At 35.8% G+C, this 18384-nt stretch overlaps 1 protein-coding gene across 1 annotated transcript; it reads right to left on the bottom strand.

The window, feature by feature from the left end:
- Window positions 1–1202: 1202 nt before the first annotated feature.
- Window positions 1203–15487, bottom strand: prlrb (prolactin receptor b). The gene is made up of 9 exons (XM_053610687.1): window positions 15296–15487; window positions 9812–9983; window positions 8445–8577; window positions 7683–7852; window positions 4613–4794; window positions 4300–4441; window positions 3874–3967; window positions 3179–3248; window positions 1203–2125 (listed from the first exon to the last, which is right to left on the bottom strand). The coding sequence occupies exons 2-9, from the start codon at window positions 9876–9878 to the stop codon at window positions 1448–1450; spliced, it is 1536 nt and encodes a 511-aa protein (XP_053466662.1). The 5' UTR covers window positions 9879–9983; window positions 15296–15487; the 3' UTR covers window positions 1203–1447.
- Between the last annotated feature and the right edge of the window lie 2897 nt (window positions 15488–18384).

The following is an 18384-nucleotide window of genomic DNA, read 5'->3' as shown; positions in this document are numbered from 1 at the left end:
TTATAGTTACATTTAATGTTGTGGAAAGTCTGCATCACAATTTAGTTCATGTTATCGCTTGTGTAAAAGCAGCTATAAACAGTCATTCCCTCCCCAGCTTCGCTTTTTCTTTCTCTTGGCGTGAATAAGACAAAAAAAATACTCTGCTTTTTAAGTTACTGAAAAACCAGAAAGTGCACTGTTACAAAGCTCTGACACTGGAGAGTCCTTCCATAAATCAGTCCATACAGGATTTCGCAGAATTTGATTGTTGCGGCCAACAATGCTTGATTTTGCTGCAGCTTTTTTCAAAATGTGCGATGCAACCTGTGGCGTTTTTTGTGCTTTTTTTTGCAGAAAACTACTTGTATTGGAGAAATTGTAATTGCAGTAAATTGTTTTATACGGTCTTTCACAGTGATGTTTGTTGGTAAATGAGACCTTTTAGCTGTACTCATGTTCCACGCTTTGGCTGAATGTGCGTTGTGATGATGTCACATGACACGTCTTGGCCTAAATATGTGGAAAATCTTAGTTAATTTAGAAAAATTGCAAGCTCATCCGAACACTGCAGAGTTTGCTTGATTTTGCATTCATTTCTGCGAGTGCAAAATCATGGAGGGACTGATAAATGTTAAAAAAAATCATCATCTCCCTCGTATCAACAACTAGACTTTATTTTTGATATATAATATTATTTAAGGTATTTATCTAAATAGCAGCATGTTTTTATTTTGTTTATTAGTATAAGATTGTATGGCATTCGTGTGAATTTGCTGTTACTTTAGAAAGATCATGCGTTACAACAAACATATTAATATAAACCTGTGATTTGAATTACAGTTGGTCAGAACTGTCAGAATGGCTGTTTTCGAAAATGATTCAACACCCTCTGTAAATATCCATCCATCTTCTATACCACCTATCCTTCCTTCAGGGTCAGGGAAGCATGGGGCACAAGGCAGGGTACACCCTGGACAGGGTGCCAATCCATCACAGGGCACAATCACATACACATTCACACTCCCATTCATACACTACGGACAATTTGGACATGCTAATCAGCCTACCATGCACGTCTTTGGACTGGGGGAGGAAACCGGAGTACCCGAGGGAAACCCCAACTGCACGGGGAGAACATTCAAACTCCGCACACACAGGGCTACGGTGGGAATCGAACCCCCGACGCTGGAGGTGTGAGGCCCATGTTCTAACCACTAAGCCACCGTGTGCCCCACACATCATGCCAGTCTTTTTCATTCAAAGTCTGTTGTTAACAAAGCAAACTTTATCTGTGGTAGGTCTGATCAACATACAGGTATTAGTACTATTTGTATTACTAGTAACAATGCACAGAAACGTTCACAGAGACGTACCAGCTGGAACTTCTGAGATATAAGTAAGAAAAAAGCCTGAATTTTGATCGTGGGCCAAATCTCAGTTCAAATTTCCCAGTTCAAAACATATCCTACAATGCAGCCACGTATTCCTGAGTATCTGTGGAGTCTTTAGCTGAGGAAGTGGTTTCGTTTTTGATCTTTTTGCTTGGATCATCATCATTGTTCGTCTTTTTGTGTCTCTGAACAGGGCTGTTGTCCTTTTGGATCACAATGACAGTTTCTCTGTAAATCCCACTGACTTTACTGTAGTCTTCCTCTTGTTCTATTATGAGCTTCTGCTTACAGTCGGCTCTCTGCTTTTGTTCAGCATACTCCTTCAGTCCATCATTCTGCTCAACATTCTGCTCAACATTGCATGTACAGCTGGTCGGAGAGCTCCTTGCCATGTTTTTATGAGATATGACACAAGGGCCATTTTGGTAAATGTCAGGTTTATGCTGAGGCACATTTGAGTGTTGGGATGTGTTTAAAGCTGTAGATTCAGAATCCGAATCTTGACAGTTGTGTGCTGGTAATTTCCATTGATCACTGTGATCAGTGATGTTAAGCTTATTCCATGTCTTCTGATTGGATGTATTCTGGTCTGTCACTTGTCGTGACTTGTCCTGGCAGGCTTTACTTCCAGGATTCTCACTGTCTTCCTCACTGTCAAGCACCATTAGATACTCCACCTGATCAGGACACTCTGGTGCTGGGAGGATGCTCTGGAAGTTGCAGGTACTGAATATATCTTCTGGTTTTACTGTCTGTGAACGATAGCACATAATATATGATATTGAGGTACGAACTTATTTAAGATTATAGCTATGACAATATGTCTATATCACGGTATATTGTGATAGAACTGTAGTAGTTATATCGTTAGCATTATGCCACACGCATAGTGTAAAATGGGATTGATAGGTGGGGGTGCTATACTTTTTTCAAATGTGCCAACAGTTGGATTAGATGTTATTACACAATTCTCAACATTGATATCATTAAAATATATTGCTTCTGTTGATATTTCTGTTCTTAGAACTAATACCAAATGAGTGCCCAGACCATACAATTTAAGTATTTTTTGTTTGTCAAAACACCATCGTATTGTTCTCGCAAAAACATGTGACAGTGAAGCCTAGTAAAATAAAATAGAATTTTGCTTTAATTGCAAATATTGTATATGTATGTTTATACTGTATGTATATACAGTTATATACACAGCAGTGAACAATAAGCCTGCCTGCTTTACATGCTTAAAAATTCAGAGTGAGACTACATTACCTCATTAATATTCTCACCATTGTGCCATGTTATTATTACATTTCCTGAACTTTGCTTCATTTCTTGCACTCCCCCATATTTTGCCCAATTATTATTACTGGTTAGACAGTACAACCACATTAACATCACCTCCAGCTGTGACGTGTCCTTGAGCTTTTTAAAACATGATAGGCTATTTTTTAAAATATAAAAACATACCAGCAAAAGTCAAAGAGAATGGGAGGTTTTAATGGGAATTAAAAGAAAAAAAAAAAACAACACATTTCACTAGTCAAATCATTTAATGCTTGTGTGCCAGTACATGTCACTTAGTGCCACCTTGAAAATGTGATTTTATAAGCAGATACACTGGTATCCAAAAAATGATGAAATTGGCCTGTATGGTTATCAAACTATTGGCTTTTCCATCAGTTTTAATAGTTTTAAAACACCAGACCAAAAATAGTTATATGATGTTTTATCAGTCTAAATAAAAGCTAGAAATGTTTATAAAGTTACACTGAAATTGAGCGTATGCTGTGGAGATTTTGTACTACCTTTAAAACGTGCCTATCAAAGCCTGTGATCTTTGGTCCTGGAACAGGGGGAAGTAAGAAATGCTTAACACTGGTGGAGAGAAGAAGCAAAACATTAACTTAAATGAAAGGTTTGACCATAAATTTACATTATTTCCTTTTTAAGCCAAGTGTGCTTGATCAACCAAGACAGTTTTTGGTTTCATTGTTTGCTTTAGTTGTTTTGCATTACAGCCAGAAAGCACAGTATGTGAGGATACAGTTCTGAATAAAATAATGTTTTGTATTCAAGCTGTATTACTTAAAGAAAAGAAGAAAAAAAAAAACAGTGATAATGTGAATTGAGGACCTTTCCATAGCGTTCATTACTGTTGTCAACTCAACCTTGCACCTGAAGGTCAAAACTATAAAACAGTATGACCTCAAATAATAGCTTGGTTGATTGGTTAAACTTCAGCTAAGTAGAAATTCAGACCTATTCCTTTAAACATTAAAATATTCTGGAGACTGTAATAGTAAAGAATCACAAGGCAAAATGACTGCAAATTAATTCAAGATGTGTATATGTGCTGTCTCTATATGCTTATGAGTTAGTTATTCTGTTGCTCGGAGAATTTATCTTTTGCATACATATCCATAAAACAACATAAATCTTGTAACTATATACACTATGAATTGAGTTTTGAAGGGGGAAAAAAGAATTGTGCAATGCTTACCGTTTTCTTTTGGCTGTTAGTATTCCAACCATTACCAACACAATTAAGGCACTAATAATAATGAAGATCAAAACTGGCTTCTCTTTTACTGAGTCTGCAAAACAAAAGTGAAAAGAATTCAGTTTGATTTCATTAATAAAATGCAAATTACAAATATTTCAGAAAACTGTAGGAAGTGTCAGAATCAAGATTAGATGCATGAGTCTACCAATAAGAGACATTTCTTGGAACATCAACGTGTTTAACGTCAAAGTACCAGTATTCAGTATGGGTTTGCGTTGTGTCAAATATGCTAAGCAAGGAGCATTTTACAGGGCTGTGATGTGAGATATATTTGTTTATCATCCTTAGGTCAGATAGAATGTATGTTAGAGCTCAGCTTGAATAAATACAGAACGGGTGTGTCACACTGTGCTCAGCTCTTACTGTTTGGCATTTGGATGAACACAGGAGGTGTCCACTCACTCCACAGGCCTTGGTCTAGTCTACAGCGCACTTGGATAGTATAATTTCCTCCAGGTTTGGGACTGAAGATGCTCAGTTCCTTTTGCTTACCAACATTGTACACCTATAAAACAAAAATTGAGGTCCGAATGACCCCATTGAATCAATCAAAAGACAAAAAGATTTACTAACTGAGCATAATTGCAAATAATGTTAATATTTAAATGTGATCAAAATGAAATTAGATTAAATTACAGGAAGATGCAATGTCATTACAGTAGGATTTGGGACACACCTCCCAATCACTGACTTGCTGCTGGCCCCCATGCTCCTGTTTTACACGCACTTCATATTTGAGAGTAACCCAGCCGGAACGAGTGTCGATGTCATGCGCGTCCTCCCACTTCACCACAAAATATGGGTTGTCCTTCGTTTCCATTAGAGTCAAAGTCATGTTTCCTGGCGAGTAAGGCTGGACTGCATGAAAAACAACAATATAAATGAAGAAACCATAAAAAGGCCTATAGACTTTTTAAACTAGCCAATGACTTGGTCAATAACAAAATGCCACTGTTTTCATCCACAGTAATTTAAGTGGCCTGACTAGGATGAATTTAAGCAGTTTCAATTAAATGTAATTATTTCAACTCATGTTTGGTTGTGGCTCTACTTTTGGCACACACTAATAGATTACATGTACTGCAGTACTATAATGAGTTATAATATATACTGCTATATATGACAGACGTGTTGTTTGAGGAAAATAATCAATGACAGGGTGGTGTGATGTGGCCCAACACAAACTGGAGTTAATGTTGCCACCCCAAAGTTGATTATTTTTAGAGTTGGGGTACTTGAATCCCCGGACTCGGTCTCGAGTCTGATTATGAACGAACTTGGACCGGACATTTTGGACTCAGAAATTTTTCTGAGTACAGTCAAGTCCCCATCATATGTAACATGTAAGGAAAGATAAAAAATAAATAACAACATAAAATTAAGATAACAGGAAATGAATGAATATCTCCCTTGCTGAACAGGGGGCTCATCAAGCCGCCTCATCATGCGCGTACCGAATTGAGTTCTCTTTAGTGGCTTATCACTCTTGGACGGTCAAATAAATACACACACATCTTGTCAAAATGCATGTCTGGCCAAGTATTTATGCAAACACAGTCAGTTATGCCTTAAGTGAATGTAAAAAGTTGGGGAAAAATTGGAGGTGTGTCAGTAGAGTATATTGGATCTGTGCATTAAGTCTTAAAGTGACAGCAGTCTAATAAACCTGCTGCTGTCAGTGTCATTAATATTAATCAAACAACAAAAGGGAAAATCACTCACTCAAACATTTGACTGAATAACTTCAGTAAATTTAATAAGAATCACTGTATATGTCATACAGTGAAGTCTATCTTATTTTACATTTAATTGCTCTATTCAATTTCCGTAGTATTTCTTACTTGAATACATACTGATAGACCTACCTGAGAAAACGTATCGTTATGGTGAAATAAGATTGTAGTCATATCGCCCGCCCTAAACATTAACATTTGGTGATTCCAGTCTTGAATCTCATGTAAAATGTGAAATGTACTTCTTAATGTAGTAAATATCATAAACCCTGCTGGTAGGGATTTTTATTTTAAAGTTACAAGAACACAGCTGTGTTCAGAAATGAGTTTGTTGTGATTCATAGACAGATTAAAAGCAGTAATAAAGAATGAAGCTTGATGTTATGACCTGTTGCTAAATGTAAGTCTAATCTGTACTCTCTCTCTCAGTCTATATAACTGTGGGAGAGACACATCAAATAATTGAAATGTCAACTCGGTCTGGAGGACACAATATAGTGTGATACAATAATAAAACAGGTTCATTTGTATTTGCATGCACTTGTAATATAATAGTTCTACGTATACCTCTATATCCCCTTTTTTTCTTTGAAACCACTTTTTGATAGGAAACTAGTTGAGGTGCTGATGACATGAAATAAAAATATTAAATGGCAATGGCAAGATGTAATAGTGATATTTTTGTTACATTTATGTTGCCATTGGGTTGTGAAGGTTAAAATATTCATTTAACAGCTCAGTGTTGAGTTTAAATTGCAATTTCAAATCTTTTTTCAATTTAATTACTTTCTGCACTCGGCCGAACTCGACTCGGACTTGAGTCCAACTCGGTCACTTTTGGACTCGGACTCAATTGGACCCCTTTTGGACTTGGTCTCGATTTGAACTCAACAAAGGTGGACCCAACACTAATTATTTTACACTAACAGGATGTCCTGAAATGTTTTACTCTTGTTATACCATAACAATTTACCAATGCTAACATTTTTTTTTAATTAAAGAAAGACACTTCATACTTTTTTCCATTTACAGTTACATCTAATGCTAAAATTCCAATTCTAGCGATAGTTTGAGAGCATTACTACAGCAGAGATACCGACATCATCACCGGACAGGACAATAAATTTTGACTTAAAATATGACACCTTGTCAGATGAAGATGGACAGGAAGAAGGGAAGAACCAGAAGAACTTAACGGAAAGGTACAAATCATTATTATACAATATTTTATTGTTTATAGAGCTCTTGTATGAAACAGTCAAGCTGTTATACTGAAGTGCCACTGTTCACTCTTGCTCATGCGATATTGCTTAATTAGAAGTGCATTAATATACGTGTGATTTGCTTTACAGCCAGAACTACTATCCGGGCCACAATTTATTTATAGAAAATTAATCAACGCCTTCTGACCAGTCAGAATCGAGAATTCAACAGTGCTGTGTATATAATATATAATGTATATAATGTGGGTTATCCAAGAGAGATATGAAACAAGATACATTCCTTTAAAGGTGCAATGACATTCCACTTTATATACATCTAATTACATCAGACTATATTCTCTTTCTAAAGTCTCAGTACACAGATTTCCGTGGTTATTGCACCCTGTATACAAAGCAGTCAATGTATTGCACAGTGTTTCAGAAAAGGGTCAGGTTTTATTACTCCTGCATTGACCAAAAGAGAATTACCAGCCCTGTCTTACTAGCCATATTGAGATGTTTTTAAACTCATCGAACTAAAAGCACAATTATTGTACTTATTCTGTTTAGCCTACATAAATTGCCTCAAGAGTGTATTGAATTTTTTTATTTTTTTTCCCCCTCTGTGGTAAGCCCAGCTTGACTGAACTGACTTTTGTTAGCACTCGTAAAAGCAGTGCCCTGGAGATGTTAATACATCACACTTTATTATGTAAATGCTGAATACTTTAACAGTATTAACCGATTTGAGTGCTGTATTGAATTCCAATTGACAAACACACATACACACACACAGACAAAATGAACTGACCGATATCCATGACGTCCACTTCTACTGGCTCAGAATAGGTGTTGCCAAAGATATTAGAAGCCATGACTGTGATATTATAAAAGACCCATATAGATGTGTGGGCTTTGTCAAAGAAGCACGAGTTGTTCCCTGCACTGTGGTAGTCTGGACATTCAAAGACCTTTTCAGATCTGCAAAAACAAAGAAATTAATATTCAAATGAGAGTAAATAGTATTTTTATTTTAAATGTCAGGTGACAAGATGTATATTTGTACAGTATTTTTGTGACAAGAGGCGTGCGTTTCTTGCAAAATGGGTCGAAATTAGTATTTATTAAACATTTAAAACAAAGTTTTCACAACTTGCCATGTTAACATGTATTGAAAACATCATGTGAAGATATGCTTTTAATAAAATTGGTTCTGTACACACTTATCCTGTATGCAGGTTATATAATTTCAGTGTTGGCACTGGGCATGTTATTCTCAAACGTGTCCTGAGGGCTGCCATGGTTTACCGCCGTAAGAGGCAAAAACATTCACGACCCATGTTTAAACATTAAATACGGGAATGTCCATCAAAATCAACAACCATTATTTATGTTTGGGGTGAAAAGTGGGACCATAGACAATATGCAAATTGTTAAGACCACCTGAATTGTGGGAAAATTTAATAATAATTTATTATTTTATTATTCATTTATTATTTGCTCCATAATAGTAAATAATTAAGGAGCAGACTGAGTTGCAGACTGAGTTAAATTTAAAACGTAACCCTCTTACCTCTCTTTTCTGTAAAATAGACGGTGAGTAGTTGGTAGTCCACCAGTTGATCCAGGCTCCCACCAGCAGCTGAAGGTCTCCTTATCAGGAGATCGACAACCTGTAAGTTTGGGTCGTCCTGGTGCTGAGTGACCTGTGTAGCCCCACCATACAGAATAGTTACAATCAGCCAGGGGTGGAAAAGTACAGTGTCAAAATCTTACTCATAATCTCACTTCTACTTTTAATCGTACATTAAATGTAGAAGTGTAGACACAGAAATCTACTGGAGTTAAAGTCAAAAAGTTTAAATCTCCATTTAAAAAAGTTTAAGTAAAACAGATCAGTAGTTCATCTAACTCGGACAAACCTAGAAACTGGTTTGTCACTAACATGCCTGTAATAACCCTTTTTGGAATGAATGATAAGGCACATTAGCAACTTAACAAACAACTTTATAAAACTTAACTAGCTAGCTAATTTAACTAGCCAAATTTTAAAGGAAAATATGTCTTTTCTTTCTTTCATTTATTTATTTATTTATTTATTTATTTATTTTTTACATGAGGTACATATGAGACATCCCATTGTGTACGAATATGTAACTCCAGCAGAAGTCAACATCTTACTAAAAAAAAAAAAAGATTTGTAACAAGAGATGTGACAGGTACTCTGAAAATGAATTTTTAAAAAAAATAATACATAAGTACGTTCACAGAATGCAATTACTCAAGTAGTTTCCACACTTGAAATCAGGATGCCATGTATGTAAAAACATCTGGTGTAGATTATAGTACCAAATTGAACCATTAATGCATCCATTTACTTTAAAATGCGTTACAAGCTGTCTGTCTAAACTGTTATTTAGCTTAATACTGTATTTTTTTTTAAAGGACATCATAGATCATTTGTTGGCAATTTGCCAATCCTCTGATTTTAGTTTTCTATATTATATTGCGTCCAAATCCATTATATGTTACTGCTCAGTTTTCGTCACATATTGTTGCTGAGCCACAATGAACGCCATATGCTTTGACTTTGCCTTTAACATCATCCACTGACAAGAAAACTGGCAATCGATTTTGATTTGCTTTTTAAAATCCAATGACATGTTCCTGTCTGTACTGTGAGCAGTGGTTTATGCACAGCACGTCCAATCCAATTTACTCCATTTCCATTAGAAATATGAAGAAGGTTTGTCAGGCAACAAGCTGAGTGGAACCCTAAACTGTTTACACCTTTAACCAATGTCTCTAGGTGTATGTTGTGTCCGCTCACATAGCAAATCCAGATAAATTAACAGATAAAATCATCTGGAAAGCCGATTCTTGCATTTCTGATCTATGCATTTTAACCTCCTTTGCTGCAGGTTAAAAACCGTCACTCACACACACAAGGTGGAATCCAGTAAAGTAGGAACACTGCAGCCAGGACTCGTGAAGCATCGCTCTGCATGTTGCTTGAGGCCCAGCTGGGGCACAGACGCTCGCCGGGTTGAGGAGGTGTCTACATGGAGCACATCACCAGCTCAGCAGGACTGTTTTGACACCAAATATCAGTCTAGTAGTGGAAAACAAGCATTTAGCATGTGTAAACACCACTGCAATTTGGCTTGAGATAAGCCAGGGGGGCAATTTTCATGAACAACAATAAAGAAATCTGCTTGTTGGATTTGTAAATGTTGGAGCAGAACATTCAAATATATAAATATTGTATAATAATTAGCAGTAAGTGACAGTAGTTATTACTGTATATCTTTGGCACTGTATTATTATTATTGCACAATAAAAACTGAAAAATAAAAGTTGCATTATGGACATTTATAATGCATGTACAGTGCCTTGCATTAATATTGATCAACTTGTAGTGTTACAACCTGGAATTGAAATGGGCTTAATTGGGATTGTATGTCATCAATCATAGAGTTTGTTACAGAACATACCTAAACAGACAAGATCATCAAAGAGCTATTAAAATGTCAGGGGGGGAAAGAATCAGTCATGGTTCGGTTATAAAAGATATCCCAAATTTTTAATGCATAACACTTTTAACTCCATTATTTAAAAAAATGGCATAGAACATGCCTAAAACATGTCATCCACCAAAATAAGTGACTGGGTAAACAGAGGATTAGTCAGAGAAGCAATAAAGAGGCCAAGACTAATTATTGATTTTTCACTCACTGCACACTCACTGTACACCTTCACATTCAAGTAATTATCTAATTAGCTAATTATGCGGCACCAGCACAATGCATAAAATCATGCAGATACAGATCAAGAGCTCCAGTTAATGTTCACATCAAACATCAGAACAGGTGCAAAAAACAATAGCAATAACCATATCTGCATGATTTTATGCACTGTTATGCTGTCAGTTGCATGAATGTATGGGTGTACAATTTATGTATTTAAAAAGAAATATATAAATCTGTCAATCTACAGTAATTTGCTTTGGATGAAAATGTGTTCTTGTTTCTAATTAATCTCACAACAAGAACAGACACATTGTAGAGTTTATTGTTTATGGGCACATGGAAATGTCCAAGCCTGTTGTATATGCAAAGGCAGTGGAGGTATGGAAAGCCCAGAGGTATACCCTCCTTTATAGAAAAAAATTACAGAATAATCTTACAGACCTGTGAAAGATAGCCTAGAAAACTATGTTTTTTCCACAATGGTTTTCAGATACAGTGCTGTCAAAAAGTATTTGATTTTTTATTTTAATTTTTTATTTCTTTTGTTTTTGTATATCTCTCATATCAAATAATTTTAGATCTACAAACGAAATACAACATGAAAAAGGCAACCTGATTAAACACAAAATACAGTTTTTAAATGACTGAATGTTATTTATTGAAGCAAAAAAGTGATCCAGTACCAACTGGGTCTGTGTGCAAATGTATTTGCCCCCATAGTTACCGATTCCCCAGATCTCTGAAACTGCATTCACAATGGGGTTCAGTTGGACTAGACACAACCAGGCCTGATTACTGCAAACCCTGTTCAATCGAATCAACACTTAAATAGAACTTTTTCAATAGCATGAAGTTGGTTAAAAGGTCTTACCCAGTAACACACTATGCCAAAATTGAAAGAAATTCCAGAAATTATGAGGAAGAAGGTGAATGAAATACATCAGTCTGGGAAGGGTTACAAAGCTATTTCAAAGGTTCTGGGATGCCAAAGAACCACAGTGAGAGCCATTATCTCCAAATGGAAAAAAAACTTGGCACAGTAGTGAACCTTCCCAGAAGTGGCCGACCAAAATTCCTCCAGGAGTACAGCAACTACACATCCAGGAAGTCACAAAAGAGCCAAGGACAACATCAAAGGACCGACAGGCATCTCTTGCATCAGTAAAGGTCACTGTTCATGACTCCACTATCAGAAAGACACTGGGAAAAAATGGCCTCCATGGCGAAGCGAAAACCACTGTTAACCCAAAAGAACATTAGGTCTCATCTGAATTTTGTGAAAAACATGCCTTGATGATCCTCAAACCTTTTGGGAGAATGTTCTTTGGATTGATGAGTGGAACAGTTTGGAAGACAGGGGTCCCGTTATATCTGGCGTAAACAAAACACAGAATTCCACAAAAAGAACATCATACCTACGGTCAAGCATGGTGGTGGAAGCGTGATGGTGTGGGGATGCTTTGCTGCTTCAGGGCCTGGGAAACTTTCAATAATTGAGGGAAACATGAATTCTGCTCTCTACCAGAAAATCCTAAAGGAGAATATCCGGTCTTCAGTCCATAAGTTAAAATTCATTTGGATCAAAACTATGCTCCAAAGAATAGAAATAAGTCCAACTCTGAATGGTGTGGCACAACCAGATTTTAAGTTCAAGGGGGTAATTAGTTTTTTTTACTTCAATTAAAAAAATAAAATAAAAACTGTATTGTGTTTACTCAGGTTGCCTTTGTTTTATGTTGTATATTGTTTGAACAACTAATACTGTTTAGTATGAGGTATACACAAAAACAGAAGCAATCAGGATGGGGACAAATACTTTTTCACAGCAGTGTATGTTATACAACAGCTAATCACCCATGGCCAGCAAATGTACGTTCACTGAACACTTTATTAGAAACAACTGTACACCTACTCATTATCTAATTAGCCAATCATGTAATGCATAAAATTTAAGTTACATATTCGGTCCCTTAATACCAATCAATCATTGCTTGAATGCCACAGTGTATTTGAGTACTGTTGCTGATCATGGCCACAATTTATCCATCTCCTTATGGCTACTTCCAGCATGATAATGCACCATGTTACCAAGCAACGGTCCTCCTAGAGTGGTTTCATGAACATTATAATGAGTTCAGTGTTCTTCAGTGGCCTTCCCAGTCACCGAATCTGAATCCAGTTGAAGACCTTTGGGATGTGGTAGAACAGAAGATTCACAGCATGAAAGTACACCTGCAAAATCTGCAAATGTGTGATGCAATCATGTCAACATGGACCAGAATCTCAAAGGAATGTTTCCAACATCTTGTGGAATACACGCCATGAAGATTAGAGGCTATTATTAGAGCAAAGGGAGGCCCTACCCAGTATTAGTAAAGTGTTCCTAATAAAATGCTCAGTGAGTGCATATTTGTAAACTTATTCAGCTAATTCTGTCTGGAAAAAATCTTAATGGCCAAAGGAATGTTAAAACAAATCATATGCAGTCTAAAAATGGAACCCATTGTCATTAATAGTTGTTTATCCTGAAGAGGAAGTAAAGTACAAATTAAATTTAACTCTCTGCTAAGAAATATTTAATCCTAATGGCTTTCAGCTCACAGGGTTGTAAAACAGTGGAATGTCTAAGTGATCACATGGTATGCTCAGGTCCATGGAGTAGTTCCCATAGACTCCAAGCAGAAGGATTTCTCTTCTCTCCTTCTCCATTCTTGACATCATGGTGTATACATTTATCATGTAAACCCAGTGTTTTCAGCTTATGGCACAGACAGCTGATGTCAATTAAACATTTACACAACAAAAATGATGTCACCCCGTCTCTCTTTCATATGCACATACCCACATGTCTTCTGTTGCTTCTCAAATAATCAAATGTGTGAGTGAGCATTCATCTTTAAAAAGGTATGAATTATTTACCACATTGTGGCACTAATTATTTAGAACTCTTTGGCTTATACAGAAGAGAAGGGCAACATTTACAAGTAGCCTGGCTGAACCAGGACTAATCTCAAGTCCTCCAAAAGACATTGTCTGTAGGTTGCCTGTAATCACAGTTATTGCATGATTGTATAATCACATATTTATATTGTGATGTGCACCTAATATATGCTGTAACAGTGTGCCACTGCGCAAAACCATGTACTAAATAGCCTGTCAAACTGTTATATAATATATTCTAACTATTAATAAAACAGTAGTATGATCTACATTTTAGTCTGGTAGTTTTTGGTTTGGGACAGAGCCCCAAAGAAAGAAGCTACATCTCAAATTACTTACTTTATGCAATAAGCTATTAGTATGAGTAGTGTGTTCACACTGGAAACTCTATTATTAATACCAGGATGAGACACAAGAACATGCTAGTTTGAATAAAATAAAATAAAATAAAATAAAATAAAATAAAATAAATAAATAAATAAATAAAACTACTACTACTACTACTACTACTACTACTACTACTACTAATAATAATAATAATAATACATTTCACTAAGTAAAAAATGTTTTGGCATGTTAATTAGTCATTTAAGTCCAAGGATCTCAAAGTGAGATTCAGGAACCTTCAGTGGTCTGTGAAGCATAACCAGGGGTTAAATATTTAAACCATTAAAATAATTTATGTTTATTATTAAGTTTCATATTAGCCAATTTGACTGTTCAGTTGAACTGAATGGGTTTCCTCAATAACTTAAAAAGAAAGGCAGTCAATAAATATTTTCAATATTGATATTAACAAATTGTGTAATGTTTTAGTGAATGTTCAGGAATAAAATTGCTAAAGTGCCAAAATATGATTGTAAATATTTAAATAACAAAGCTATATTTGATTAGTTGGATGATATGGATTATGGTTATGTTGATTTTGCTGTATATATAAATATATTATTTAGGCTGCACAAATTTTGAGAACCGCTAATTTATATTTAATAATGGCTGAACTGAAATACTTCAAAGAGTATGTTTGGGTAGTAGATGGTCAAGTAGCCTAAATAGTGTACATAGTGTAAGTCTAGTAGGACTATAGTGCACAGCCAATGACTTGTTGATCCTGGACTAACAATCATAGGAATAAAAAAAAAAAGTCACATAAGTGTTTTACCAGTGAAATTCTAATAACAATACAATTTATTTATTTTTAACTCACAAGCATTTAGGTACACTATATGGCCAAAAGTATGTGGACACCCAACACTTATATTATATTATACTATATTTTTGCCTGGTTAAAATTCCATTGTTATTTACACACACAATTATTTATTACAATGAAAGGATCGCATAATAAAGACTTATATATTTATGAACCCAAGCACAGTACTACTATTTGCAGTATGTGCAGTACTACTATTATTACAGTATTATTATAGCAAGTTGTGCAGAAAACGAAGCAAATCAAAAACAAATAAACAAACAAAAGAAACGCATGAAACAGACAGCCAAGGACTTCAAATGCCCACATCTTAGGAGTATTAATAAAATATGGGAAACAACTAAGTCATTATATACATTTACACACATGTAGATCATATTTTTACATTCATTTCCAACTTGCATGATACATAACAGCGAATGAAAGCACACTTCACATCTGGTTAGAGGAGAGAAAATAAACTGAGCCATATTTAGTGCACATTAAAAATGTGACATTATGCAGTATAAACTTTTTGATTACCGTGCTTATGTGTAGGTGTCAAAAATCCCCCAGTATCCAGCTGTAGTTTCTGAAAAAGCCAGTGAACTGCCGTGTGTGTGCGTGTGTGTGTGTGCACGCGCGTGTGTGTGTGTGGACGATCAGGGAAACAGTAACCAGTGGGTCCTGAAGAAGGAAATGGGGACAAAGTAGCAAGGAGAGAAAAGCGACACCTACAGTCCCTGTCCTGAAATAATCCTTTACTGTCCGACTCAGCTGCATTTAACACACGTTTAGCAAACCATCTTATATCTACAGAGCACATTATCATGGAATAAATAAGATATTTTTGAGAACCCTGGTAAATCAGTAAATCATTACCTGAATAAACCACTGTACTGTACATTTACTAGTACCTTTAATATCCATTAATCCTGTTAATTAAGCTGTAAAGCTGGAGGAAAGTTGTTGCTGTATAATCCAACATTTCTTTAGCTTCATTAACTGGATTAATGCAAATGTACCAGTAAATTGCCATGTTACTTCTGTATATGGCCAAACATGCAGGTCAGTTAGTTCATCAGTGGGCAGTTTAAGTTGTTCAGTAAGCATAGGTTGAAATGCCATTTCACAGTGTAGTGATTAACTTCTAAGTACGACATATTTATTTGGAACCAAAACTTAACTTAGGCTATTCATTAGTCAGTGGATAAATAACAGGATAACAAGCTATTAATTAGCTACTCTTGATGCAAAATGTTACCATTATTTTAAGGCAACTAACGCATTTAGAAAACATGTATTGATCAGTGTAATCAGGTAATAAGGAAGCTTATTGAGGTGAAATGTTTAGTTACACATACAGGCTAAAGACATTCAAACTCGATTTTTCACAATTTCACGTATTCCATGTTACCATAAATTCACTGTGTTAAGTCCATTAGGATATTTACTTTATATCCATAAGAGGTCATTTTAAGATAATAGCTATAAGACAGATTTATTTCAGATTTAATGTACTTTATCAGAATTACAGTGGGTCAAATGTTTACATACACTTTGTTGTTATTTGGTGGCATTGCTTTTTAATTGCTTGACTTTGAATCAAATGCCACAAGCTTCTCGTTTTTGTTTTTTTAGCTGGGAATTTTTTTGCCCATTTTTCCTGACAGAACCAGTGTAACTCAGTCAGGTTTGGGAACCTTTTTGCTCAGACATACTTTTCCAGTGCAGTCCACAAATTCCCTGTGGAATTTAGGTCAGGGCTTTTCCAGCAAAACATCCCCCCCCCCCAAAAAAAAAACATGATGCCTTTAATATGATGGATTTAAAGCCTCACTCTTTTTCCTCAATACACAGCACTAACCATTATGAGCAAACTGGTTTTTTTAATGAAATTTCTGTTTCTTCTGACCAGAGGACACACCTTTGAAAGACTGGTGATCACCTGTGTTTTCAATTCAGTGACGTGCAGTGAGGTTCGTGGCTGGGGAGGCACTGACTCTTTCAAAGTCAGATTTACAAATATATGAATTCAACAGAGTAGCATAAATTCACCATTCAACTGGCTGCTTACACATTGACTACTGGTTATGTTTCATATCCCATATCAGCATTCTTTACACACACATAGGTAAGGTACATATTTGGCCAAAGAAGAATGTTAAATTTATAGCAGCTCAGAGAGAGCACATTTGCTCTGCACCCTCCATGTGTTCTTAATTTGCTATCACACTTCATACTCATTCAATACAAATGAAAGTGTATATACAGTCCACAATAAAAAAGACAAATGTAGTTTTATACTTTAAAATAACTTAATTTTTTTCTTATCTTGTTTCATATAATTTTTTTATTTATTATTAAAAAAGGGCTGGTCTTTTATTTTTGTCGTGGACTGTATAGATAGCAGTGTATGCATGGTCTTACCTTTACTTGTCTGTCATTACTCACATCATCAAATCCCCAAAACTTCTCCCTCACTTCACAGGATACCTCACTTTTAGCCACATAACGCAAAATGACAGATCTGGGCTTTATTTGTGACATCCGTTGTCTCGTCTACTTCTACAGCAACAAATAGGGCTGCATTAATCTCCTTTTTTTTATATAATTTCTAATCACATCACTTATTGCTTCAATTAAATCGTTCTGAATTCTGTTTGATAAGCCAGAAAACACAGTGGATGTCTCCAAATGTCTAGCTAACCCATCATCTTTCTCAGCAAAAGCATGTAATAGTTCTACATAGTTGCCACGATTAGAAGAGGTCGTACTCTCATCATTAGCATGAAATGTTAATTGCTGTTCGGCTAGGAAGCAAGTTGCATTAATAAGGTCTTTTAAAATCTCTCGGTTTTCCTTTACCTTAGCATTGTGGACGCTAATATTTAGTCTCTGTTGTTCGTTCAAAGCCAAATCTATCCTTGCGCTTCCAAAAGTTTTTAAAGCAATTTGGCTTTGAATGCAAGTAGTTGAAGTTCATGTCTGCTGAGGCTTCTTGGTACATTTTTCAAGTCACAAAATCCTGTTGTAGTCCAGACATTGTCAATTGTTGAGAACAAAGGCAGGGAAGGCAGAAAAGGCGGTTTCTCGTAACACAACCACACAGCCAGTGTTTTTGGGTGTACCACTCCGTTTGAAAAGAGCGTGTTATCTTCTGTCCCGTCGTTTGAAGCAAATCTTTTAGCTCCGGCATCGGTCTTCCATTATTTATCACTTCCAGTTTTGATTGAAAGTCCAGTTTTGAGAAATGTTTTAGATTATATAAATAATCTTCCATTTTTAGAGTCAGGGCAAAAAATAAAAATAAACGGACTGATGCGGTGCACTTAACTTACTCTACTTACTGTAATATGTGAAGAGGAACAATAGCAGGACAAGCCCGTATGCTCACACACGCCCCCTTCAGTGAGACAGAGGTACTGGCTGCCTCCCCTCCTGCTTTTTCACTACGGCGTTATGTCAGATCAGCAAGACTAATATGTTATACACATACGTGAAATGCATGACCTAGACTATGGAATGTGAGGACATATAATAAAAGTGTGTACAAACATTACACTGGTGACATACAGAGAGATCAATTGCACTTGTTCAAGTTGAGCAAAAAATAAAATAAAAAAATGAGC

This window comes from Ictalurus furcatus, chromosome 22, assembly GCF_023375685.1.
Source record: "Ictalurus furcatus strain D&B chromosome 22, Billie_1.0, whole genome shotgun sequence".
Taxonomy (NCBI): Eukaryota; Metazoa; Chordata; class Actinopteri; order Siluriformes; family Ictaluridae; genus Ictalurus; species Ictalurus furcatus.
This window is presented reverse-complemented; position numbering and strand designations above follow the sequence as displayed.